This window comes from Pan troglodytes, chromosome 2, assembly GCF_028858775.2.
Source record: "Pan troglodytes isolate AG18354 chromosome 2, NHGRI_mPanTro3-v2.0_pri, whole genome shotgun sequence".
Taxonomy (NCBI): domain Eukaryota; kingdom Metazoa; phylum Chordata; class Mammalia; order Primates; family Hominidae; genus Pan; species Pan troglodytes.
Window position 1 is genome coordinate 7,110,161 of NC_086015.1, and position 27,875 is coordinate 7,138,035.

At 43.1% G+C, this 27,875-nt stretch overlaps 1 protein-coding gene across 2 annotated transcripts in view; it reads right to left on the bottom strand.

Moving 5' to 3' along the window:
- The window catches only part of IL5RA (interleukin 5 receptor subunit alpha), a 40,258-nt gene that overhangs the window by 4,258 nt on the left and 8,125 nt on the right, over nt 1-27,875 (bottom strand). Inside the window, exons 5-11 of one of the 2 annotated variants that reach the window (XM_054681385.2) lie at nt 27,293-27,431; nt 23,761-23,914; nt 23,494-23,681; nt 20,922-21,067; nt 17,847-17,985; nt 2,146-2,242; nt 406-490 (exon numbers count right to left, since the gene is read on the bottom strand). In XM_054681385.2, coding sequence (XP_054537360.1) covers nt 406-490; nt 2,146-2,242; nt 17,847-17,985; nt 20,922-21,067; nt 23,494-23,681; nt 23,761-23,914; nt 27,293-27,431 — 948 coding nt within the window. Of the gene's footprint in view, nt 1-405; nt 491-2,145; nt 2,243-15,823; nt 15,906-17,846; nt 17,986-20,921; nt 21,068-23,493; nt 23,682-23,760; nt 23,915-27,292; nt 27,432-27,875 lie in introns of those variants that run through there. The other variant, XM_001138774.6, reaches the window with a different exon arrangement.

Below are 27,875 nucleotides of genomic sequence, written 5' to 3' on the forward strand. Positions count from 1 at the left end.
ATGGCTGATATGAAATTAAAATTTAAGTCTAACTGTCAAGAACACTTATAACTCAGTACCTTTCCAATATGTCAGAACAGTAATGAACGTGCATAATAAAACAATCAGGCAAGCAGGCATGGTGGCATGCTTCTGCAGTCCCAGCTACTTGGGAGGCTGAGGTGGGAGGATCGCTTAGACCCAGGTGTTTGAGACCAGCCTGGGCAACATAGCAAGACCCCATCTCTTAAAAAATACAAACAACTGAATCAGCCAAAGAACAGAATGACTGAAGCAACAGAAATGCTCCTGGCCTTCTGAGTAAAAACCCTGCCTTATAATATAGAAAACTAAGAACTGAATGACAGCTCCCAGGGGACTCAACCCTGGACACATATGGCATATCATAAGAACTTTCAACATTACCTCATAGTTAGTGGTTACAAAGAGATCTTTGATATTACTTTTTGGTGCTGGAATTGGTGGAAACAACTTGATCCATAAATGACATCTGAAAACAGAGTAAAGAAGGAATTAGGTGAGCATGAGTATACCTTTTGTCTCTAAATATCTACTCTAAAAATTGACCTGGTTAATTCTAGAACCTGCTGTTTTGTAAATTCAAAATCTTTACGTACCAAGACTTCCACAATTATAGTTGAAGACTTTGTGGGTACCGCAAGCCTCTGCTGTGGCCCTGAGTCATCCAGGGAAGACCAAATGGAAACTGCTTTGTGTCAGTGGGTGTTACAAGGCCTAATATCTGAAAACGAACTGTATATTTCAAGTGGGTGGTGCTGATTGAAGCATTCCTTCCTCAATTATGTTTACTCACAGAGTTTACTTACTTTTTTTTTTTTTTTTTTTGGTCTTGCTCTGTCACCCAGGCTGGAGTGCAGTGGCGCCATCATGGCTTATTGCAATCTCCACCTCTCGGGCTTAAGCAATTCTCCTGCCTCAGCCTCCTGAGTAGCTGGGACTACAGGCACATGCCACTGCGCTCAGCTAATTTTTGTATTTTTTGTAGAGACAGGGTTTCACCATGTTGCCCAGGCTGGTCTCGAACTCTCGACCTCAAGTGATCCTCCAGCCTCAGCCTCCCAAAGTGCTGAGATTACAGGCGTGAGTCACCATCCCCAGCCGAGTTTACTTTCTTTTCATCTCCTTTGTACTGCCTTCCCCCAAACTGTAGATGCCACCCGAATATAACGTTTATAATAGTAAAGCTGTTTAATATAAAAGTCTTTTGTTTTTTTGAGACAGAGTCTCGCTCTGTCCCCCAGGCTGGAGCGCAATGGTACGATCTTGGCTCACTGCAGCCTCCAACTCCCAGGTTCAAGTGATTCTCTTGCCTCAGCCTTCCAAGTAGCTGGGAATACATGCGCATACCACCACGCCCAGCTAATTTTTTGTATTTTTAGTAGAGACGGGGTTTCACCACATCAGCCAGGATGGTCTCGATCTCCTGACCTCATGGTCCACCCTCTGTGGCCTCCCAAAGTGCTGGGATTACAGGCGTGAGCCCCCGCACTCGGCCCTTATAAAACTCCTTTTCTAAATTATGAAAGGGCCAAGACAAAACATGTTTTTAAGCCTCCTAAAAGGTCTTGTGCCTTACTGAATGCTAAAATGGGTAAGGGATACTTATGGGCCATTTGTGGACTCTAGGATAGGACACCAGATCCACATGCGATTTCTAGAATCCGTGTTTGACCTAATAGCCATCAGCCACTCAGGGGCCTGGTGACTTGATAGCTGAGGATGATGACATGCAGGCATTGTGGTGATTTTAGCCTTCCTGAGCTGTGAAAAGCCTATACTGGCAGCTTACCCTAGACAGCCAAGGACCGAGAGGAAGACTGAGAAGGAATGAAAAGAAACCCGCAAGTAGAAACTTTCACAGAAATTAAAAGCTGTCGACAACTGCAGGTAGGAGTGAGTGATAGCCGAGGGCTGCATTGTGCTCTGTCCAACTTCTGTAAATCACCTCTGGACGTTTCCACTTTTGATTTGGCCTACACTCATCTTGGACAGGTCATCCAGGCACAAAAATGCCACAAATTTTACCTGATAATAAGAACCCTCTGCCTACCGGATGCATGGTAAGCCTGTAAAAATGCAGTACTCAAACCCCACTGCAAGCACGCAAATGTAAAGAACACTTACATTTTACAGATAAGCGAGAGAATTAACAAGATGAAGCAGATGGTTGCCATAATCACAATGAGAAACCACTCTCTCAAGGGCTTGTGTTCATCATTTCCTGGTGAAAAACAAAAAAGAAACAAAAAAATATAAAGTCCAAGTTAGAAGCAGCAGGTAAAAGAAATGATGAGGCTTGGGTCATCAGACAGCTCAGGTTTGAGTTGCCGGTGCTGGGTGGTGTTGGGCAAGTAGCTTAACTTCCCTGAGCCTAAGATTTCTCATCTGTAAAAGAAGGTAACAGCCATCTCACAAAGTTGATATAGGCTGAGATGAAATGATGGCAGTGAGGCCACTATTATTCTTAAAGAATGATTTATTCAATCAATCAGCAAATATTTATGGCATTCATTCCATGTACTGTGCCACTTGGATCTTGGAGCTTATCTGTTTTTGGTACGTAGTAAGGTTTTTAGATAGAAAATCCACAAAAACATAAGCCTATTGAGTAACCCAATGGCATCACAATCAAAATACAAAGTTGGAAATTAAACTTTTGGAGGAAGTAAAGTATGAGATAATACTTGTAGTGAACAATAAAGGCATCAGACTCTAAGTGCTTTTCAATCTTAAATATCTTCAAAGCACCCCTTACCATTATTCCCATTTTACAGACATGAAAGGAATAAAACTGCCATTAAGTCAGTACAGAAAGTCAGTATTTTGTATGCCACTTATTCTCTGTTTAAATTTGCTTTGAATCTACATTTAAGGGACAGTTTCTTCTAGGAACTTCTTTATTTTATATACTTTATGTTTTAGGGTACATGTGCACAATGTGCAGGTTTGTTACATATGTATAAACGTGCCGTGTTGGTGTGCTGCACCCATTAACTCTTCTAGGAACTTCTATGATAGCTTTGGGGTGTGTAATTTTTCTTTTAAGTACTAGAAAGGCGTCCAAGACAAACTCAAGCCAAGTGCAGTGGCTCATGCCTGTAAATCCAAGCACTTTGGGAGGCCGAGGCAGGTGGGTCATTTGAGGCCAGGAGTTTGAAACCAGCCTGGCCACCATGGTGAAATCCCATCTCTACTAAAAATACAAATATTAGCCAGGCGTGGTGGCAGGCACCTGTAATCTCAGCTACTTGGGAGGCCGAGGCACAAAATCGCTTGAACACAGGCAGCAGGGGTTGCAGTGAGCCAAGATTGCACCACTGCACTCCAGTCTGGGGGACAGAATGAGACTCTGTCCCCCACCAGCCCCCCTGCCAAAAAAGAAAAGAAAAACTCAAGACCATTTACCAAATAGTGTTTAAAGAGGTTATGTGCTTGCTAACCTGCCGGATTGAATAATGTAAATCCTGTGTCATCTCCCTGAATACGAGTTTCCTTTCCGTGGGAGAGGCTGCTCATTCATTAATTCCTTTATTCATCCATTTAACTAATATTTACTGGGCTCCTATTATGTGTTTGGAACTGTACAAATTACTGGGATTCAGTGGTCGAAAGATCACATATGGGTGCTCCTGTCATGGAGTCCATTAGGAAAGAATCACACTCAGCAAATAGCAACACAGGCAGTGATTTAATGACGAGCGTGCTAAATACTGTGGTGAGGTTTCAACCGCACCGCACCAGGAGAAAAGGTTACCATGCTCAGTTTGCCATGAACTGCTTCCTCTAGAAAACAAGAAATACGTAAGTGGAATTTTCAGGTCCTTGTTAAAAGCCTAAGACTTCCAAAATACTTAAAACTCAAATCCTTCAAGTGACAGGAAGGAGAGATACCTTGGGATATAATGCCAGTGATTCCAGCCTTGCCTTGTTCTCTTGCTTTTTTGCCTCCTGAGGACCCTTACCCAAGCTTCATCTTCTGCCTCCCGAAAGTTTTAATCTCCTTCTTCATCTCTTCCCTTCTGCTTTCAAATATTCATAGAGTCCTTCATCTTGAATAAGCCATGACCCTGCTCTGCCATCTCTCTCCACTGTCATCAAATACCTTCTTACTTTATTTCCCAGTCTAAATTCTTGAATAAGGGCTAGGTGCGGTGGCTCACGCCTGTAATCCCAGCACTTTGGGAGGCTGAGGCGGGTGGATCACTTGAGGTCAGGAGTTCAAGACCAGCCTGGCCAACATGGCAAAACCCCATCTCTACTAAAAATATAAAAATTAGCAGGGCATGCTGGCTCATGCTTGTAGTCCCAGCTACTCAGGAGGCTGAGGCAGGACAATTGCTTGAACCTGGGAAGTGGAGGTTGTGGTGAGCTGAGATCGCACCACTGCACTCCAGCCTGGGTGACAAAGTGAGATTCTGTCTCAAAAAAAAAAAAAAAATTATTTAAGGGATTCGGGCTGCTTCATTTCCCATCTCTAACACTGCTTTTTCAATCACAGTGACTTCCTCCTAGTCTAATTCAAAAGACGCTTGGTTTCTTTTTCCAGCTTTATTTTTACTGACCTCCTTCCTGAATTTCAGACTGTGTATAGCTGAGCCCACCTTGAAACCGAGTTCTCAGCTTTATTGCCCATATCTCTTCTTAGATGGCCCTTCTCCCCATTTTAATTTCGATTGGCCCTCTCCACTCATCCTTTGACCCTTTGCTATTTTCCACTGTGGCCTATTCTTTGAACTTTGAAAAGTTTGTTTATACCACTTCATCTTTTAATTTTATGAAGTCTTTTCCCAGGTTTTTATTCCTGGTCCTGCCTGACACTCAGCTCCAGGCCTGCATCTTAAACTGTCCGTAGGTAAAACCTGCTCAGATGTTTCTCAAGGCTGACAACATTCAAAACCAAACACATGCTCTTCTTCATATAAAAACCCCTTCTCTCACTAACTGCCCATTTCAGTCTCCATTCTTCCAAGCCCCCAAACCTGAAGCCTTGAAGTCACTTTGACTCTTTCCATCCTTTACAGCCCGTCCCTTCTCCTCATTCCCTTGGTTCATGTCGTTACTGCATACCCAGTAATTAGTGCTGGACAGGCATGCTTTGTCCAGTGCTTTCATCCCTGCCTAGTCTGGAAACCTGGCTTCTAGTCTCAGCTTGCTGTGAAGGTGGTCATTCTGGGCCTCGGTTTCCTCATCTAAAAACTTGGCAGTTGAAATATATAATCCATAGATCCTTCCCCAGCCAGCACCTTTTCTAGCACCACTCACTCAGTTGAGGGTACTGTCACTTCATGTACACATACCTTTAATAAAATTGGTTTTAGAAAAGCAGTGCCTTTTTGGGCCGGGTGTGTTAGCTCATGCCTGTAATCCCAGCACTTTGGGAGGCCCACAGGCAGATCACCTGAGGTCAGGCGTTTGAGACCAGCCTGGCCAACATGGTGAAAGCCCGTCTCTTCTAAAAATATAAAAATTATCCAGGTGTGGTGCCGCATGGCTGTCATCCCAGCTACTAGGGAGGCTGAGGCAGGAGGATCCCTTGAACCCAGGAGGCAGAGGCTGCAGTGAGCCTATCACGCCACTGCACTCCAGCCTGGGCTACACAGCAAGACACTGTCTCAAAAAAAAAAAAAAAAAAAGAAAACAAAAGAAAACAAAAGTAGTGCCTTTTTGGGGCTGGAACTTTAAAAGTTGTAATAAAGCCTAAAAAAGAAAAAAGAAAAATCAGTAGTCACTGGAAGTAACTAAGGGCTTATTTTCTATACATATTTTTACATTCACTTTTTCTGAGTGCTTCTAGGTGCTCAGATACTGTGTAAAGTGCTTCACATCCATTCTCAATTTAATTCTTACAGCGATGCTTTGAGATGGACACTATTATTCTCACTGTACAGATGGAGGAACTGAGGCAGAAAAGGACAGAGTAAGTCAGCCCAGGCCACACAGCCAGGAAGTGCGGAAGCCCAACCAGTCCGTGCTCTTAGCCTTGATGTAGGAATCCCATTCGCCTCCCTCCCTCTGCAAAACTGAGGGCACACTGAATACATAGGAGCTTCGCTTCACTTATTTTAAGGATTGCTCTTCATTGAGAACTCTCCTGAGCATCATCCCTATAGCTCTCTGTGCTTCACTGTGGGAAGCCCTGTTCTATTGTTTGTATCCCCGTTTCTGATAAGGCTAAGTGTGCAGGCAGCTTCTCTAATTAAAGGTGGCTGCTTTGCAAACTACCGTTTCTCCTGACATTCCCCAAACTCTAGGTGGGACTGAAGCCCTTTATTAAAAACCTATGGCTATACTATTTATTTATTTATATGAGATAGAGTCTTGCTGTATCACCCAGGCTGGAGTGCAGTGGCATGATCATAGCTCCCTGCAGATTCTAACTCCTGGGTTCAAGCAATCCTCTCGCCTTAGCCTCCGAAGTAGCTGGGACCACAGGCACGCATCACCGTGCCTAGCTAATTTTTAAAATCTTTTGTAGAGATGAGGCCTCAGTATGTTGCCCAGGCTGGTCTCAAACTCCTAAACTTAGGCAATTCTCCCACTTTGGCCTCCCAAAGTGCTGAGATTACAAGCGTGACCAACTGTGCCTAGCCCTATGGCTATAGTATTTTTTTTCAAGTTTTTTTTTGAAATATACTTATGTCTATTGTTTTACAAAAAGGCATTAGCCACATTTTGTTAAATTATGGAAAACAGACCCTCAAAGTGGCAAAGCTTTTGTTTTCCTAAATCCTACAGATACTCAATGGTTCCAGGATTAATACTCAGTTCTCTGGATTGGAACTGAGAGCTCTGTTGTTAGACTTCATTTTTATTGCATTCTTTCTTAGGTAATGTAAAGAGTAGCTGGGACAAACTAATAACAGCAAATCAAATACCATCTTACTTTATTTCCCAGTCGATTTCCTGAGTAAGGAATTCAGCCTGCTTCATGGCCCCATCTCTGAAACTATTCCATGCTCGTAACCATTATGCAAGTATCCTGACAACCACATTCAGAAACTGCAGGTTTATAGACACCGGATGCAAATTCAGCAAGTGGTACATCAGCAGAAAAAAAGTTATCCTGTTTATAACTAGGTTAAACCAACAGAAAAAGTACGGGTCCTGCAGAAAGAAGGGGCAGTGTTGTAAATAATTATCAGGGTCACACTGTCAGTCACATTTGGGTCTCAACTTGTGCAATATCCCCTAGCCTGATATGGCAAGTTTTGATAACAGGACCGTTTTCTTCTGACCATGATTACAAAAATCTTTTCAGTTAAACCACTCGCAAGTTATTCACTTCAGCCTTCACTTTGATAAGCGAAGATTCTCACTGAATTAGCAAAAATATAGAGGCAACCCTGATTTTATTTCATTAAATGAAAAAAAGTTATTGATGCATACAAGGTACTACGTGAGAAGCAAAGTCATGGTCACTGCCGGGAGGGAGGTGGCACATTAGTCATTTCTCCTGGCCTGGCCTCTCCAGTTGCCCCAAATGCATTAGGGCTACTCCCCTATAGCTAGTTGAAAACAGAACTAACCCCTGAAAACACAACCAAGGTCGGCTTTTCCTTGAAGAAAACATAAATTGGCAGGAAAATTTTGTGCAAGCAAAAGATTTCACATACCTATTGCGAAGTAGACATTACTTGTGGATTATCTACTGTTCAGTTACTTATTTATGCAAAAAAAATGCCAGTACATTAGTGAATTAAAGTAAGCACCTGCTCTGGTTTTACTGAAAGTAGAGCAAGGAGGGAAGATCCCACTGAGAGTATACATTCTTTGGGTCAAGATGATTAAGAATTTCAATACTATAAAATTTGGGAGATCCCGTAGTATAGTCTTAATTTGAATTCTGGGGTCTCCAACCTTGGAGATTAAAAAAAAAGTATTTCGAAGTAATTTGACTCTTTGCTCTGACTCAAGGAGAATACCTTTCTTGCCATTAAAAAGGAAGTCACAGATGTTTCTTTTCAAGAAATCAATGGGCACTGCCATTTGGTTATGCAAAGATGGGTTTCAGAAAGAAGAAGTCACACAGCCTATTCTTGTAAGGAGGAGAAGCTCTCCAGACTCCCCATTTGATTCCTGGGTGCTTTTTAGGCATCACTAACGTAAAGCATTTGGGAAATCCAGTTGTCTGGTGTCTGGGGACCTCAGTTTCCATTATTTTTGACATCTTAAGCATTTGACCTTGCAAATAAGCCAATAGTCTGCTATTCTTCTATGACCCTAGAATGTATATGGAGTGGGACATGGGGTGCAGGTGGGCTGGGACAGTGGCAACACAGAGGGCAGAAGGACTGCAAGTATTGGACCCAAACTAGTCCCAGCTCTGCCTCTGGGAGCTTTGTCAAGCCACTTCCCTTTTAGGGCTGCAGTCTCTCTTGATCTAGAATTCTATGATGTATGAAGTTTAGACTAATAGCTCTTAGGAGATGAATTTGATTTGGAAGCCTGTTACACCTTAAATTGTGCATGTAAGTATGAACTTTCAGTGCTTACATATTGATTTTGAATCTGATTTCAGACTCAACAATAGGTTTCCAGGGAAAAGAGCTAATTAGTAAATTGATGGGATGCTTGCAACAGAGCAGGCCTGCTGTGTTTTTAGAGCCAGCAGGTGCTGGGAGAAGTTCAAATGGCACCAACAGGGTTGGATAATTGAGAGGATGTCAATATGGCAGTCTATGATACAGGGTTTAACTAGCTTCCTGTGACTTGCCTCCAGTTGGAGGGGAGAATGGCATCATTCATGAATGAACATCCCAAACCAGATCACAGGCTTCCAGTGCAGGCAAGTCAGGAGCAGACCTTTTGGGTGAGTGAGCTTTCAAGGCAGCTGTCAAATGGACTGTGGGAGGTACCTGGTTTAGAGAAATAAAAAGAGGGCAGCAAAATGCAGCCTCAGTGAACAAAATGTGTACAGTAGTGAAGGACCCAGATCACACACACAGCTTGCACTATGTTCATCTGGTGGAACTGGGCTTGCATTAACCGAATAGAGAGAGGAAATGGAGACTGTGTATTTGTGTACATGTGTGTATTTGTGTGCATGCGTGTATTTGTGTGTGCATTCAGGATCAGCTGGATGGCTCACTGCAGTACTGCTTGTCTGCAATATCCCCCAGTAGGAGTAGACTTGATGAAGTTGAGTGGGGAATTCCTCATGGCAGTTTTCTTCTCTGCAGGCTTTCCCACAAAGCACCAAGGGCTATGTACCTTCTGGAGCCCCCCAAGCAACCCAGAACTTTCTTCCCTGTAAGGGGTTGCTGGGCCTATTTTATCAACCTGCTAAAGCAGATGAAAGCTGGCTGCAGAGGATGTAGTCATCACATAGAAGTAAGCAACAAGGGATAAAGAGGTTTAGTCCTAGACCAAGTGTGGAGGCTTAGGCCTGCAATCCCAGCACTTCGGGAGGCCAAGGTGGGTGGATCACTTGAGGTCACGAGTTCAAGATCAGCCTGGCCAACATGGTGAAAATCCTGTCTCTACTAAAGATACCATAGCCAGACGGGGTGGCATGAGTAATTCCAGCTACTCCGGTGGCTGAGGCAGGAAAATTGCTTGAACCCCCATGGGAGGTGGAGGGTGCAGTGAGCTGAGATCATTGTGTGACTGCCCTCCAGCCTGGGTGAGAGAGTGAGACTCCATCTCATAAAAAAAAAAAAAAAAAAAAAAAAAAAGAGGTTTAGTCCTGGTTCTGCCACTTGCTACCAAAGTGACCTTCGGCAGGGTAGCCTCTCCAGCTTCTATGTCCTGCATTATAAAACAGGGATAAGGATTCAATGAATTAACACATGTGAAGTGCTTAGCACAGTGCTGGTACACAGGTGCTCAATAAATATTACTTATTATAATTACGATTAGGATGAAATGCATTGTGTCAACAAATTCATCAAGATAATTTCCCTTTCATCAAAGCAAGGCCAAAATTGGAGTGCTATCAGAATTCTAAAAATGCAGAGAGATAAACTCAGGTCAGGAGAAATAAACACACACCAAATATTCTAGATATTGAGGAACAGAAAAGGGTATGGGTATTCCTACCCTTCAAGGATTTAGGGTTCATAATGTTCATTAAGATGAACCTTATGAAGAACTTGGACAGGAACATTTAGACAAGAATGGCCTGAAGAGGCTAACTTCATTCCCAGTGGCTTGTCTGGATGGAGGTTGACAGGGTCAAGAGCTGGCAGAGCTTCCTGCTTGCACAGCCCCCAGCCCCTCTTGCTGAGTGTGGCCCGTCCTCCAGCCTCAGTTTCCCTGGCTGGAGTAATAACCCCCGGGGCAATGGAACATCTCAAAAAGAACCCAGGTGTGGAGCCAGTCCTCTAGCTGTGTTCCAAACCCGGATGTCCCACCTACTATCGGTGTAGCTTCCAGCAGTTCCTTCACCTCTCTGCATCTGTTTTCTCACCTGTGTGATTAGGAAATCATGTGCGTGATGATAAAAGATGATGTAGGTGAATATGTCCTGCAGAGGGGCTGGCCCCCTGACAGCGTCCCTCCCTCCCCCAAGCTGCCATCCCGCCATGAGGCAGAATGTATGCCTAGAAGGGTGATGTAGGCACCAATAGAGGTGGCTGTGCCTGAAAGCAATGTGGGAACTCCCTGCTCCTGGCATTCGGAGATGAAATCTGAAAGGTCCCTGTTAGCCCTCCTTCAGGCTAGTGGGATGACCACAGGCGTGAGGCAGTCCGCCCCCCCCTGGTGGGAACAAATGGTGGGGCTGCCAGGTGGGATCTAACCAGCCTGGACAAAAGGAAGCAGTGTGACCAAGCCATCTGTCTACACAGGGAAAGCAGAACCACAATAAGCTGTGTTAGTCTTAGGTAAGCCTAAGTGGGTCTTTCATGTTGTTATTGGGTCAACTCTTGTTACTTTTAAGCAATTTCTGCTACTCTGTAGACCCAGTGGCTCCCATCTGTAACCTCAAAAGAGTTTTGCAAGATTATTTTGGAAGGCCTAGGGATAGCTCATGCGGACCCTTCTACAACATTTCCCTTTCATCTTCCTCGTTTTGCCACAGTGTGAGAATTTAACAAGAAAAAGCTGCTGAAGGAGAGAGACGGGATCAGGAGAGACAGAGAGAAGGGATCAGAGCTCCAGGTGGGAGTCAGAGTGCAAGGAATCAGGCTGGAGCTGCGGGACCTTGGCACAATGCAGGCAAACTGGAAAATGAAGATGCATTTGATGGTCCCAAAGGTGACTCCAGTTTTTGATTCCAGGTGCCCAGGACAAAGGTACCAAGTCACCTCACACATCAGCCCATGAATGTCAAGTCAAAAGAAAAAGGCACAGGAGTTTCTCTGGGGTGGCCTTCCTTCCAGCCCACATTGCCATAGGCCACCCTGATACCCTACCTCAACCCATTTTCCTTAAGTCCTAACAGATTCTAGGATGTGTCACGGGACTCTGAGACCCCCACTCCACCAGCTCAAACTCTGACAGGAAAGCAAAGGCCAAGATTTCCTATGAACAACACATCTCTATGTTTAAGGAGCTGTCTGCTGTGCCCCTGTCTGCTGTGACCTCATGAATGAGTGATCTGAAAACTGCTGTGACCTCATGAATGAGTGATCTGAAAACCGTGCTGAGTCTTCTACTCCCCTGGGTGTAGGTGCCATACATCTCAAGACTAATGAAAGTCAAATTTTGGCCATCAAATTTTGCTTTCAGTGAGGTCAAAGCAAAACTCCATCGTTTCTTTGAAGGGCAATTGCAGTGATTGTAGTCTGTCACAGAAGAAGCCGTTCTCAGAACCACTGATCCTGACCAAAGACACGGCCAGAAATAAGTGCAGGGTAGACCCACATAAGTCTCTTTTCCGCAAGCAAGGATATGACTGTGGGAAAATTTATTTTCATCATTCCTCGTTTCACACTTGGCATTTGAGCTTCATGGATGGAGGGAAGAAGAGAAGATGATGGACTTGAGAAAACACACAGCTTCATGAAGACCAGGGTCAGGAAACAAAAGGTTTCGATAAACAGGAGACAGCAAAGATAACAAAGGAACAGAAGAATCCGGAAGTTAAGAAAGTTTAAAAAGGAGAAAGACATGTAAAAATTGGGAAGTTAGCTCTTAAGATAAGACAGAGAAGCCAGCTGATCTAGGGCAGTAGATAACGAGTACTGATAAAATGAAACTGCTACTTCCATAAAAAAAAAAATCCCAGCCCAGCTCAGTGGCATGTGCCTATAGTCCCAGCTACTCAGGAGGCTAAGGCAGGAGGATTGCTTGAGCCCAGGAGTTCGAGACCAGCCTGGGCAACATAGTGAGACCCCTCATCTCTTAAAAAAAAATTCTGAATCAAATTGTAGGCCTCATTTAGTTTTTTGAGAAATCTTCCAAAGGAGAAGTCACTATATCAAAAAGACACCTAACGTGCATGTTTATCACAGCACAATTCACAATTGCAAAGATAAGGAATCCACCTAAGTACCTATCAACCCATGAGTGGATAAAGAAAATGTGGTAAATATACACAATGAAATACTACTCAGCTGTACAAAAAGAATGCAATAATGTCTTTTGCAGCAACTTGGATGGAATTGGATGCCATTACCCTAAGGAAAGTAATCAGGAACAAAAAACCAAATACCATATGTGCTCACTTATAAATGGGAGCTAAGCTTTGGGTACACAGAGGCATACGGAGTGGTATAATGAACATTGAAGACGCAGAAGGGGAGAGGGTGGGAGGAGCATGAGGGATGAAAAATTACCTATTCAGTATGATGTAAACTATTTAGCTGATGGGTACAATAAAAGCCCAGACTTAACCACTATGCAATTCATCCATGTAACCAAAAACCACTTGTACCCCTAAAGCTGCTGAAATAAAACAATTGTTTTTAATTTAAAAAATTCCATGCTCTGGAAATTCTAGGACAGGAGAGCCAATCAGGCACTGTTCAGAGCAAGCAAAGAGCACTCACTTGCTAACTATACCCCGTCCCTGCTGTCCCCTGTGCCCCTTGGCTGGCCAGGGACCTTACCAACAGAGCTGGACAGCACCCCCAGCCTCTCCCAGCTCACCTTATCTCATCAATCAAAACTTACTCTGTGTCTCATTTTTTAAATGAAATAACCTTGGACTATAATGGGTTAATTAGTTAATCAAATCTATTCTAATTCACTAATTGGCTCATATGTCATCTATTTGAGAAAATTGTATATTAATAGCCACTTCTTGGCTGTTTGACAACTGCTGAGTCATTCAGTATCTCAGGACCTCCATTTTCTTACATTAAAATAATGGGGGGGAAATTAATAACTATGAAAGGGGTGATATTTGAGTTGAGTCTTGGCGTAAAATGGAGTGGGAGGGCTGCAGCGTGCTGTTTTTAAGATAAGGCAAAAGAGGAGAAAGCATGGTTAAAGGAAATGAATGTAGCAGCAAAATCGCCTGATGGACTCCTAGCTGAGTGTAATTATTGCTGCATCCTCAAGGGATAAAAAAGAGCCGTGCAAAATGTCCCAGAGGGGCCTGGACTTCCTATTACGTTTATTAATCATCTGGATGAAAATGGAAAGTCTACATTGATTAAATTCACTAATGATCCTAAACTGAGCAGAGGAGTAAATTCCAGAAAGGACGGATTTATAAGGTGAGTAGTAATATTAACCAGCTCATCTTCATGAAAAGGATGGCAGTAAATGAAATGGGATTTGCTATAGATAATGGCAACGAGGTACACCTGGGGGAAAACTATAATGAGCCCAGATTCAAACTAGGAAGGTGTTATTTAGGAAATAATAATGGTAAGAGAGCTCTAAAGTGGAGAGTGAATAATAAATTAAAAACGAGCTTAAAATAAGCGCTCATTATGGATCACAATTTCACTCTCAGCACTTTTGCAGTCGGGTGGTGCAGAGGAGGTGAATGTGAGTGGCAGAGATGGAAGCAGGTTTGTAGTGCAGCACTTATATTTTACAGGTGAGGATGCTAAGCCCAGAGAGGTTAGGTGTAGACTGACTAGGCCAGGGTGGAAAAACCTGTCATGCTCATCACCACTCTGTCCCTTGCAGTGGTGGCAGGAGATCACGATTCCTTCTGACAATCTAAATTTAGCCTCAGAATCCTCAATGCTGCACTCTAAGCAGTCTCTGATTACTTTGCTCACAAAACATTACCTTTTGTCATCTCTAGCTTATATCATAGAGCTAGATGTTGGCAGAGCCGTAGCTAAAAACCTAGATGTCCTGAATATCTAGTGCTTCTGTTTCACCTAATACGTTCTAAATTCTCTACAGTCAACATTGACTATGACTTCAAAAGTCAAAGACTCAGAAAGCATAACTAACTTCTTATCTAGGATTCTGACCTTGGTATCCATCATCTTGGTTTACGTTTCCTTAGACAGCATTTTAAAATCTCCAAAATCGAATACATATAGAGAGAGGTGTTGGGAAGACACTTAGAAATAGCAATAGTTTTGAGCCAGTGAGTTTTGTGCCCCTGGGGAGTAACATAAAGCATTTTTAAAAAGAAGTCTATTGAATTCAAGTAACAAAAATTAAACTTCCACCTTAGGCATTTGACAAAATTAATGACCTTGTTAAAAATTCCCTGAGACTGATTAATGCTTCTCATATTTGTTTCCCTCCTGGGGAACAGAGTGAATTTTCCTGGTGCAAATGGAGCCGTGTCGAGGAAAGTCCTGTGTGTGCTGGGTCAGTTTAGTTAGGTGGGGGCATCAACCTAGGGAGGAGGGGAGGGAGGGGAACATTGGTCTCAACAGAATTATGAAGCAGGTGAGTTTAGCCCATTCTCACTTCCTTTTAGTGTCCTTTCAGTTCCCTCTCCCCAGGAAGGCTCATGCTGCTCCTGTAAGTCTCTGTGAGTGATGTGAGGGCTACCCCCGTAAGGCTGAGCTGATTGTGTGTTGCACAACTTTAGGGGACGCTATTCTCCTTTGGGAACTCGGTAACTTAGCACGACCAGCCCCCTGGCAGATTCAGAACTGTTCTCCATTTATTAGGCCTTTCCTTATCTTTCCCAGTCTTCAGTGGAAATCTACCTGCTGTGTGTCAGATCGGAGTCATTTTCACATGGGCGGATGGGTCACTGCCCCAGACTTTCCTGAAGACACACCCCATAGCTTAAGCGAATGAATTAAACAGTAGAACATTTTGGCATGTGCCTGAACTAAATCTCTCCTATGTATACTCTTCCAATGGTTGATGAATACCTCATAGGATTCATGAGAGATGGCATCCACATGCTTGATCACCCATAATCACAAAGGTTGGCTACCAAGATGTCTTTTTTTTTTTTTTTTGAGATGTCGCCCAGGCTGGAGTACAGTGGTGCAATCTTGGCTCACTGCAACCTCCGCCTCCTGGGTTCAAGTGATTCTCCTGCCTCCCGAGTAGCTGGGATTACAGGTGCGTACCACCATGCCCAGCTAATTTTTTGTATTTTTAGTAGAGACAGGTTTCACCATGTTAGCCAGGATGGTGTCGATCTCCTGATCTCGTGATCCGCCCGCCTCAGCCTCCCAAAGTGCTGGGATTACAGGTGTGAGCCACCTGCACCCATCCCCAAGATCTCTTAAATAAGACTTTAATCTACCCAGCACTTTAAAGCTTGCAGAATCCTGTCCCACCATGCCAGAGTGTCCAGAGATCAAGTGCTAGAGTCAGTTAATCTGGGGTTAGAGCCCCATCCCTGCCACTTGTTGGCCATGCAGAACAGAGTTAAGCCAATTACCTAAACTTTCCAAACAAGTTTTTTGATAGGACTAAGATAATATATTTAGCATAGTGCTTGGCAAAATAAATAAAAATTAAAAAACACATGTAATCTGCTATCCCTGCTGTTGTTTTTATTTCAGATACGCTGTGGGACAGGAAAGCTGGATGTTATCTCCTTTATCTTGAGAACCCTAGGAAACAGAGAGAAATTATTTGTCTGGGGATACACAGTCAATCCTTGTAAAGGCTGAATGTTAAACCTGGGCTTTCTATGTAAGGCTTCAGTCTTCTTCCCACCATCCTATGCTCTTATAGACCTAGTGCAACAGTTAACGACGTGTGTGTGCCTCCCCAGGCGGAATGGTTTATCATACACATGAGACGCACTAGTTGCTTTTTAACTGTTTCCTTCTCTCATACAATGCCTATGTTGACTTGCCGGAAACACCTGGATAATAGCAAACACAGGGTTTGAATTTTCTTTCTTTTTTTTTTTTTTGAGATGGAGTCTCACTCTGTCGCCCAGGCTGGAGTGCAGTGGTGCCATCGCACTGCAAGCTCACTGCAAGCTCTGCCCCCCGGGTTCACGCCATTCTCCTGCCTCAGCCTTCTGAGTAGCTGGGACTACAGGCGCCCACCACCACGCCCGGCTAATTTTTTGTTGTTGTATTTTTTAGTAGAGACAGGGTTTCACCGTGTTACCGAGGATGGTCTCGATCTCCTGACCTCGTGATCTGCCCGCCTCGGCCTCCCAAAGTGCTGGGATTACAGGCGTGAGCCACCGCACCCGGCCAACACAGGGTATGAATTTTCTGTCTTCAAGGTGCAATTCCACATGTCCTGGGTGTGGGATTGACATCTGTGTCAGGGTAAGACTGGAAATGTGCCCCTTCATCCATAGCTGCCATTGGGTGTATTATTATCCTTCATGGATCTCACTGACAGAGACGATGCCCATCTTACTTGCCAAGCAAACTAGTCCATTTGATCGTAACATAAACAGTTGCAGAGCTAACACAGGAGTCCCAGTGATGCATGGACCTTTTTATACTCTATATCTGCTAGGCTGAAGGCTCAGGGACAGATCCAGATTTTGTGGGCCCCTATAGATTACTCAGTTTTGGAACCTTCTTTGTTTAAAAAAGTATAAAGTCAAAATTAGGTATGGGAAAATCGAAGAGATGGAGAACAGACTAGTCGTTGCCAGAGTTCAGGGATAGAAGAGAGAGAGATGGGTGTATTTATAAAAGTGTAACAAGTGATGATGAAACTGCTCTGTATCTTGACTGTGGTGATGGGTACATGAACTTAAACATGTGCTAAAATTGCATAGAACCAAACAGACACATACAAATGAGGACATATGGCTCGGCGCAGTGGCTCATGCCTGTAATCCCAGCACTTTGGGAGGCTGAGGCCGGTGGATCACCTGAAGTCAGGAGTTCGAGACCAGCCTGACCAACGTGGTGAAACCCTGTCTCTACTAAAAATACAAAAATTAGCCAGGCCTGGTGGCATGTGCCTGCAGTCCCAGCTACACGGGAGGCTGAGACAGGAGAATCGCTCGAACCCAGGAGGCAGAGGTTGCAGTAAGCTGAGATGGCGCCACTGCACTCCAGCCAGGGCGACAGAGCAAGACTCTGTCCAGAAAGAAACAAACAAACAAATGAGGACATATAAAATTGATGAAATCAGTAAGATCTGGATTACCAACACCAATATTCTATTCCACTATTGTACTATAGTTTTGTAAGATGTTACCCTTGAGGAAAACTGGATGAAAGAGACACAGGATCTCTATTATTTCTTCCCACAGCTTGTGAGTGTGATAATTATTTCAAAATAAAAAGTTTAATTTAAAAAATGGATAGAAGTAGAAACAAAACCTGGAAAAAAAAACAGGCACCAGGTCTAGGAGGGTTGGTGCTAATGAGAAGCCTAGACACTTAAAAACTTCACTGGCTTCATGGCAAATCTATTCCTGATTGAAAAGGCAGTAGACCGAGAGAAAATTAGTCACAATAGAGATATGAAACCATTTTAAGACCCGCGAGTGAACGGGTACATTTCTGGGATTACCTTTTTTGATCGCAAGGAAGGCTGCCAAAGTAAAATAAACATAAGCTACTTACCCACATAAATAGGTTGGCTCCACTCACTCCAGAGCCCTGCCTCTCTGCACATGGAGCTCACTGCTGCTCTCACTTGAACATCGTGCTTAGAAAGATCATCAATTATTGAGATGAATGCATTGGTCATCAATTTTTCTATCTAAGTGGGGAAAGATAGCATTAGAAGAATCTCTAGACACCTAATTTAGTTCTGCCAATTATCAGAATGGGAGGTCCTATATAGGCCATGTGACTCACTGTTCAGCAAGCCCTTGAAAATCAACAGGGCACATATTAATTCGCTTATGCTGGGTGCTTTAGTGTGGATGTGTTGGCAGTCACCCTTCAGTGGAATGCTATCTTGTAACCAAAATCTACGAAATGATCAACAGTCAAGATCCAGGTGTTCCTATCCAGGCCCAGCTGATGTTTCCAGACTGAAAGACTGGAGTGGCCTATGCTAGAATGCATTATTCCCTCACCTTGTCTCTCCATAATCTATAGTCACATTACTAAATAATATCACATGAACGCTAGATTGCCTAGTGTTGAAATGAAGCTATTTTCTCATGAATGAGCCCTTCTTCTTTTTCCTTCTACTGATCATGGTCGCCACCATCCAGCTACTCCCCTGTACCAGAAATGTGCTCCTGATACCTGTATCTTGAATACCCCCGGAGGTGTTTCTCCCTTTTTTACTCCAGCCCTGTGACCATTGCCTATTTTAGCTCTTATTATCTTTTGCTTGGACCTTTGCAGTAGCCACTAACTGATATCATATGTCCATGTGGCCCCTCCCCACTCACATCCAGTTTTCATGCTGCTACCAAAAATCTTCTTTTACTCTGCAAATGTAGACATATTTCTCTATTGTGTAAAACTCTTCAGTGGCATCCATTGCCCATAGTCATGGTTTTTAAAAAAGAAGCCACTTCTTTATTTTTTAGCAAAATCTTATAGAGCCACTCTGGGAGAAATCACAATGTCAGATACAGAGTCATGATTTCAGCGTTGGTCTCATGTCCAGGCATCCAGGCAGACTGAATTACTTGCCACTTGACTGAAAGAACCATACTCTCTCAAGCATAAAGTTACTCCTTTTCCTAGGCTGGTGCAAGTCAGGAACTATTTATTACTGGCCTGTGATGGGCTAAATACAGATAAAATTATGACTGCAATTTGGAAGTTTTGATAGCAATTTGACATTGCCATGATATCCAAACACATGATCAGTGAACTGACACCTTACATGTCTTTGGCTATATTTAATTTTTTCTAGCAAATCATTTTTATTGTATTTGACAAAAGCACCAATCTATGGTAGATTAGACATTATAAAAACACACGCACACACACGTGCGCACACAGTCCTTCAGTGTAAGTATTTTGGGAAGCTCTGGCTAGGAAAGTCCTTCTCATGTTTTCTCACCAGACTAGTTTCTCTTCATCCTTACAGATTCCGTTCAATTCCTCTCTGCAGAGCAGGCTCTGTGCCCACACCCCCATCTCTAGCTGTACTGGCTTTTCCTGTGGGAGGGCAACCCCAAGGCTGGGCAAGTATGTCACAAGATTGGGTCACTCCATGGCAGAAACAGTCTTATTTCTCACAAAGAAGCCAATTTGTAAATATTTGTTGAATCTAATTGAATTGGCTTTGTCTACTCTCTGTAAGACATAAGTTGGAATCCTATTTTTTTTCCTAGCTTTGTGACTGTGGGAGAGTTACTTCATCTCTTTTGCCTCACTTTCCTATAAAATGGGAATGGTAATTACATCATAGAATTATGTGAGGATGGAATAAACACATAATAAAGCTTGACACATAATTGATGCTCAAGAAATGTTGATTGGGTTTCTTCTCAGTTCCTTTCCCCTTGAAATTTTTGTCTATTAGTGCTAACGAGTTTTTTTAATTGTAAAATACATATAATGAAATTTACCATCTTAATCCTTTTTAAGTGTACAGCTTTGTGATATTAAATAGTTTCACATTGTTGTGTCACCAATGTTCAACACTCTTTTAATCTTGCAAAACTGAAACTCTGTACCCGTTAAACAATACCTCTCCTTCCACCCTCCTACCAATTCCTGGTAACCACCATCCTACCCTGTTTCTATGAGTTTGACTATTTAACCTCATAAAAGTAGGATCAGACAGTATTTGTCCTTTGGTGACTGACTTATTTTGCTTAGCATAATGTCCTCAAGGCTCCTGCATGTGGTAGCGTGTGTCAGAATTTCCTTCCTTTTAATGCTGGATAATATCCTATTATATGTGTATGCTGCATTTTGCTTATCCATTCATTTAATGGGCACTTGGGTTGCTTCCAGCTTTTGGCTACTGTGAATAATGCTGCTATGGACGTAGGTGTACAAATATCTCTTTGAATCCTTGCTGTCAATTCTTTTATATATATAACCAGCAGTGGAATTGCTGGATCATATGGGAATTCTATTTCTAATTTTTTGAGAATTCATCATACCGTTTTTATAGTAGCTGCATTATTTTAGTTTTTTGTTTTTTTGTTTTTGTTTTTTTAGATGAAATGTTGCTCTGTCACCCAGGCTGGAGTGCAGTGGCGCCATCTCAGCTTACTGCAACCTCCGCCTCCCTGGCTGAAGTGATTCTCCTGCCTCAGCCCCTGCCCCCGAGTAGCTGGGATTATAGTCACGCGCCATCACGTTGGCTGATTTTTGTATTTTTAGTAGAGATGGGGTTTCACCATGTTGGCCAGGCTGGTCTTGAACTCCTGGTCTCAGGTGATCCCCCCACATTGGCCTCCCAAAGTGCTAGGATTACAGGCGTGAGTCACTGCACCCGTCTATCATTTTAGATTTTAACCAGCACTAGTACAAATGAGTCTGTATCTAATCCTTTGTATTAGTTTCAACCAAAAGTATGTTCTTTCAAAACAAAAGGCCAGTAAGATTTGGTTTATATCTATTTGGTTATATCTATAATACCTGGGTAGATTAAGTTAACTTTGACCTTGTTAGTACCAAGCTGTAACTTGGTTGCAGTCACTGAAGATAATTTTTTAAATGTTTCTAAAACAAATGTCCGTTATCAAATATTGGAATGATCTGAGTAATTACCTGCAAATATCCATTCCTTGTATTGTGTATTTTTACTTCATAATCAAAGCAATGGATTGGAAAGGCAGACACTGGTTTCTCCCATTGGATAGAGAGACGAGTTCCTTCAATCTCTGCTGTGACATTCAGTGGAGGATTTATTTGATCTAAGTTAGGGAATGAAAGATCAGTGATTTTTTTTTTTAGAATCAGTGATCAAAGCTCATAACTCCAATCCACCCACACTTCTCAAGGCATTTCTAAGATACGCTTTTTTCAAATATTTACCATCAGGTCTTAATCAACTGATCTCCAAGCCACAGGAAGCCGGTGGCCTCCCATAACACTCTTGTCTTATAGTGCTGAAGAAGAAGAGACCCTTTCTGGAAACTACAAGGATTACTACTCCAAATAGAGTTGAATGCTTGAATTTCTTCCCCCACTCAGCTCGTTGCAAGACTCACCCACCATCCCCCTTTACTACTCAAGTTGTACCAGGCCCAGAATAAACCTGACCACTGAGAGAACATTTTCCTGGACCTTCCACCAAGCCCTGCCTCTTCCCAGTAGGTATGTGGCCCTGAACAAATCACTTCCCCTTTCTGAGATTCAGTTTTTAATTTTAATTTCATTTTGTTTACTGCGTCTTTTGGTTTTTGTTTGTTTGGGGGATGGAGCAGGAAGCTTCAGTTTTCTTTTGCATCAAAAAGAATGGATTGGGGCAGGGCGTGGGGGCTCACGCCTGTAATCCCAGCACTTTGGGAGGCCGAGGCGGGTGGATCACGAGGTCAGGAGATCGAAACCATCCTGGCTAACGTGGTGAAACCCCCTCTCTACTAAAAATACAAAAAATTAGCTGAGCGTGGTGGCAGGCGCCTGTAGTCCCAGCTACTCAGGAGGCTGAGGCAGGAGAATGGCGTGAACCCAGCAGGCGGAGCTCGCAGTGAGCCGAGATCGCGCCACTGCACTCCAACCTGGGTGACAGAGCAAGAAATCTGTCTCAAAAAAAAAAAAAAAAAAGAAGAAGAAGAAGAGTGGATTGGGCTAAATTTGTCTTTACTTAGGACTCTAATGTCCTTTCCCTTGAGATCTCACTTGATTGTCTTATGGTCCGGTGAGGTGAGGGGAAATGAATTCTTAATGAGTGTCCTTGTCTTAGGTAATATGACTTAGATCTCACAATTAATAGGGACAAGCTAGGAGTGGGATCCACTGGCTTCAGAGCCTCCTATACCCTATGAAGAAAATTCTTAACCAAGAAGGTACTTATTTATTTTAGTAATCCTAGGAATTAGCCTCAATAAAATGAAAATCATAAAAGAAAAATGAATTTCTGTGGTCTGTACTAGGTCATATCCATTTTCATATTAATATCATTGTTTCCTAGGTCTTCCTCAGCATATTTTATTGCCTACTTTCATGAAAGTGACATTTTTAGTAGTTCACTTAAGAAATATACTACTGGAGAGAATTGCATAACCTCTTTAGTAAGGGCTATGATTCTTTACACAAAGTTATATTCCATTGGATATAGATATGTCACAGCCAAATCATACCTTCTAAGTAATATTGTAGTGTATTTATTAAACCTTTATGCCAGGCACTGTTCTAAGCGCTTTATCATTAGTAACACAATTCTCATGAAGACTGCACAGGAAGTATTGATTCCTCTCCATTGTTTCAGATAAGAAGATCAGGCACAAAGGAATGATCAGCTTGTCCAAGGTCACTCAGCCAGTGGTGGAGCCAGGATCCAAATCCAGGCAGTCTGGCCCCACAGCCCATAATAACCACCCACCATTGAAATCTGGAATCTCCATAACTAAGAATGCCATGTGAGAGCGCCTGATGAGTTTCACTAACAGAACTATCTGGAATGAGGGAGAGTGTCTTCTCTATTGAGAACTGAGCAGACAAAACCATGAATAGAATTTTTAGAGCTGAGAATTGCACACTGAGAGATATTCGAGCTGCAGAACATCCAGGAGATGGGCCAGAACAGTGAGAAATTCAGAGAGAGAGATGTTAGCCTGGGAGAAGAAGGGCTTCTGGATGGGAAACGTGCTGCCTGTGAACAGCTAAGAGAGGCTATTCTATAGGGAAGGGACTCAAATCACCTGGGGTGGCACTAGTCCATCACAGGACCCAGGGGCAGAAGTTTCACAAAACCTGTCAGAACTCATGAAGGATTAAATGGTCTCTTTTAAGCAGCTAAATTCACCTTTTCTGGTGCAGTGATTCTCAACTGGGGGAAATTTTACCCCTTGAGGGGCATTTGGCAAAGTCTGAGACTTTTTTAAAAGTCACAGCTCAAGGACAGAGGGGCATACTACTGGCATCTAGTGTGTAGAGGCCAGAGATGCCGCTAAATATCCTGCAGTGCCCAGCACAGCCCTCCGTAACACAGAGTTACCCAGCACAAATCACTGGTGGTGTTGGAATGGAGAACCTTGCCCCCGTGGTTTTCAAACACGGGTCTGATGCTTACTTGGCATCAGAAAAGCAGTAAAACTAGGTGATCTTTATAACCCTTCCCTCCAGTGCTGAGATTCCGAGATTCAGTTATTTCAGCTTTGGGTTAAGTCGATCTTACCAATGGCGTGAAGGGCAAACAGCTGATCAAAGGGCTTGATGGCAGAGTGCTTGCTGGAGCCGTTAACAAGCACCGCAAGCCAGTCACGCCCTTTGCTGAGGATGAAAGTCCTGGGAAACCAGCATGCGATATTTCTCCCCAGTGTGTCTTTGCTGTATTCCTGGCATTCTTCAGTCCAAGAGCCATACCTAAATTGGAACATTCACGAGTTTTATGAGGTTGCAGGAAACAACCATTTGCCTAAGTAAAAATAGGTACAATACTAACCTATAGTAGAGAAAATACTGCGTGTCCTCAGGGGCATCTGTGCCAACAAGCCAGGTGCAGTGAAGGGAAACTTGGTATGACCTTAAACGTGAATAATTATCTTCTGTAGTGTTTGTGGTGCAAGTTAAATTCACAATTGAGGTTCCAGGAGACCCTAGGTAGTCAAAAATAAAAAGGACAAAACATTGCCATGGCAAACTCTGAATTTCATGCTTCTTTTGGAACTATAGTGATGTGAACGTCGTATTCATCACCAAAAAATAATCATCTTCACATTTTTTTTTCCATTGAGACAGAGCCTCACTCTGTCACCCAGGCTGCAGTGCAGTGTTGCGATCTTGGCTCACTGCAACCTCTGCCTCCTGGGTTGGAGCGATTCTCGTGCCTCAGCCTCCCAAGTAGCTGAGACGACAGGTGTGTACCACCACACCTGGCTAATTTTTGTATTTTCAGTAGAGCTGGCGTTTCACCATGATGGCCAGGCTGGTCTTGAACTCCTGACCTCAAGTGATCCACCCACAGCCTCCTAAAGTGCTGGAATTACAGGCATGAGCCACCATGCCTGGCCATGATCATATATTTCTAGAAACCTACTAACTACAAAAGGCCAACTTACTGGAGATATGGAATTAGAATTATAAAGTCCCCATTTCTGATATTCGAGAGCTTCCCAGCTATTTTCTTTGGGGCCTGGGGGTGGTGTTTGTGCAATAAATGTGTGGAAGTTCAAGAGAAGTATAATATATTGTCATTTTGAGGTTGATGTCCAGCAACTTTGGTGCTCTAATGCCACATTTGTTAATAACTAGCTGTGAGACATTGACCCCCACTCTTCTGGGCTCTGTATTTTCAACTGTAAAGGAGAGGGTTGGTACAGGAAGGTCTTGAGTATCCCTTTCCATCCTAGAAGTGTGTGATTCATTAGGTTGTATCCAAATTCTTCATGAATTACATAGGTTGCTGCTCAGAAGAAATGAGTTTTGACAACACTGCAAGATTGCAGACTTTGCAGACTTGATGCACATTAGCATGTTAAAGTCCTCTTTAATATACTAGGACTTTAAGAAAACCTTGAATTGGCCAGGCACGGTGCTCATGCCTGTAATCCCAGTGCTCTGGGAGGCCAAGGCGGGTGGATATCTCTTGAGCCCAGGAGTTTGAGACCAGCCCAGGCAACATGGTGAAACCTCGTCTTTGCAAAAAATATAAAAATTAGGTGTGGTGGCATGCACCTGTAGTCCCAGCACTTTGGGAGGCTGAGGCGGGCAGATTGCTTGAGCTCAGGAGTTTGAAACAAGACTGGGCAACATGGCAAAACCCCAACTCTACAAAAAATACAAAAATTAGCCAGGTGTGGTGGCATGTGCCTATAGTTCCAGCTACTCGGGAGGTTGAGGTGGGAGGATCACTTGAGCTGGGGAGGTCGAGGCTGCAATGAACCAAGATCATACCACTACACTCCAGCCTGGGCAACAGAGTGAGACCCTGTCTCAAAAAACAAAACCTTCAGATTTTATTTTATTTATTATTATTATTATTATTATTATTATTATTTGGAAACAGAGTCATTCTGTCACCCAGGCTAGAGTGCAGTGGCACGATCTCAGCTCACTGCAACCTCCCCCTCCCGGGTTCAAGCAGTTCTCCTGCCTCAGCCTCCCGAGTAACTGGGATTACAGGCACGTGCCACCACACTCAGCTAATTTTTGTATATTTAGTAGAGACGGGGTTTCACCATGTTGGCCAGGCTGGTCTCGAACACCTAACCTCAAGTGATCTACCCGCCTCAGCCTCCCAAAGTGCTGGGATTACAGGCGTGAGCGACCGCACCCGGCCAAGATTTTAAATGCAACCTTTTTATGTTTGCTTCATTAAGGATTTCTCAAATTATGTGACTAGAAGGCTTGTTTTCATTTCAACCTCTCCTTGCTGTATTAACTGTTGGTCTTTAAAACACACTGTGGGAAACACTGGCCTTGGTGGTGGTTGCTCAGAGAAGGAAACAAGCTCTTGCACCCGGGCCAGGAAGGACCGCGTTCAAGTGGGAGCCTTGAGAGATAGAAGGGGGTCTTTGATCGTAGCTTAAGTGAGCTGTAGATCATTTTTATCACTATCAGCCAGTGTCTTTCAAGAAGCAGAGGGAGAAGATGATGAGAGAGAGCCTCTTATTACCTGTAGAGAAGTTAAAGATGGATTTCTTCTTTATATCTGTGCTTTTGCACAGACAAAAAGAAGAACTACCTCAAAGCAAATTGACTTATTCAGTTCATGTATATATGCATATATTAGGTTGATGTAAAAGTAATTGTGATTTTGGTCATTACTTTTGCACCAACCTAATATATATTTGTCCATGCATTAAATGACCAGAAAGTCCACACCCAAGTACACTTTAGAGATCCTGACAACTCTTTGTCTTATAGTTCTCATCCAAAGAATCATTTAAGTGAATTCCACTTGGTTCAAAACAGAAATAATTTTTATTAGTGTCATCCTGTATTAGAGTGTTCAGAGGATAATTAGAATTGTAGAAATGTAAGCTGCAAAGTGCCTCATAGGTAAAATCCAGTTGTTCATTATAGAAAGGAGGAATGGTGGTTTGACGTAAGCCACATACAATAACCCATCTCTGTGTTCCTGTATCTACCTTGGATTAGTCTCTGTACTTGGGATCAAGCCCATGCAAATTGGCTGGTATGTGGTCTAGACAAGTTATAACAAGTAAATGGGGCCGGACACGGTGGCTCATGTCTGTAACCCCAGCACTTTGGGAGGCCGAGGCGGGTGGATGGCTGGAGGCCAGGAGATCGAGACCAGCCTGGCCAACATGGCAAAACCCCATCTCAATAATAATAATAATAATACAAAAATTAGTCCAGCATGGAGGCGCATGCCTATAATCCCAGCTACTCGGGAGGCTGTGACATGAGAACCGCTTGAACCCAGGAGGCAGAGGTTGCAGTGAGTCAAGAACACACCACTGCACTTCAGCCTGGGCAACAGAAGGAGATTCTATCTCAAAAAAAAAAAAAAAGTAAATGAGAAGATCTTTATGCTTCTGTTTTAAGTCACTAACACAATTCAGGAGGTATGGTCTTTTCAGCTGGTGATATGACAAAATAGTCGTTTGAAAATTACCCGTGAGCTCAACTGACCAAGACAATGGTTATTGGGTGCACCCACATGTCCCAGGACTTGGTAGCCTGCTTCTCCTCTTTTCTCTCCCCTGTTGTGTGTGTGCACTTAAGTGTTTGATCAGAAGTATTACTGATTCTAAGTATCAGAAACACCAACTTTCCACTGGAGGCCAATGCAGAGACAGTGGATATTTCTGCAAGAATGTGCCAGATGGAATTCAGTTGGTTATGATAAGAAGTGGCAGCAGCCTTGGTTAGGATGTTGTTGATATGGGAGAGTACTTGACAAGAACGGGTGACTGACTAAAGAAAAGTGAGTTATTGTTAATTTTTCTACTTTTCCATATTTGCAAAGTCCAAAACATACAAACTGGACTTTTGGAGGCCTGCTTTACCTGGTGGGGCATGAAGTTCAGCAGAAACCCAGCTGCTGGCCAGTAGTGAGTGGTCGCTCTGCAGGATGGTCCGCACACTTGCTGAAAAGCCTTTGTGGAGGATGGTTACACATTTGCTTTCAGTGATTCTGGTTTCATACTAAAAATAAAACCCACAAGTCATGATACATAAAAGAGAACTAGACTTAAGAGAGCTATTTTAATCAAATATGCATTTTCTTCTACTTTTTAAATGATTAGTAAGATGCAATGAAATAGTTTTGCTAGAAAAAAAGTCAAAACGAAACCATTGTAATAACAACATAGTAATTTCTCAATGACACATGAACACATTATTCTTGTAAATACAAGCGAAATATTACAGTTAAACTCAAGTTCCCTTTGACCACCATCTCCCCAGAGGTCAATGTTGGACAGAAAATTCTCTAGAATTCCATATTGACTGAAAAATAGTGAATATGAATCACTTCTCCCTTTGTTTGACTTTATTGCACACCTAATATGTAGCAGGTGCCTGAATGTAGCCCCGAGGTAAAACTGAGGCTCTGAGAAGCTAAATGACTTGTCCCGGGTTGCAAAGGCA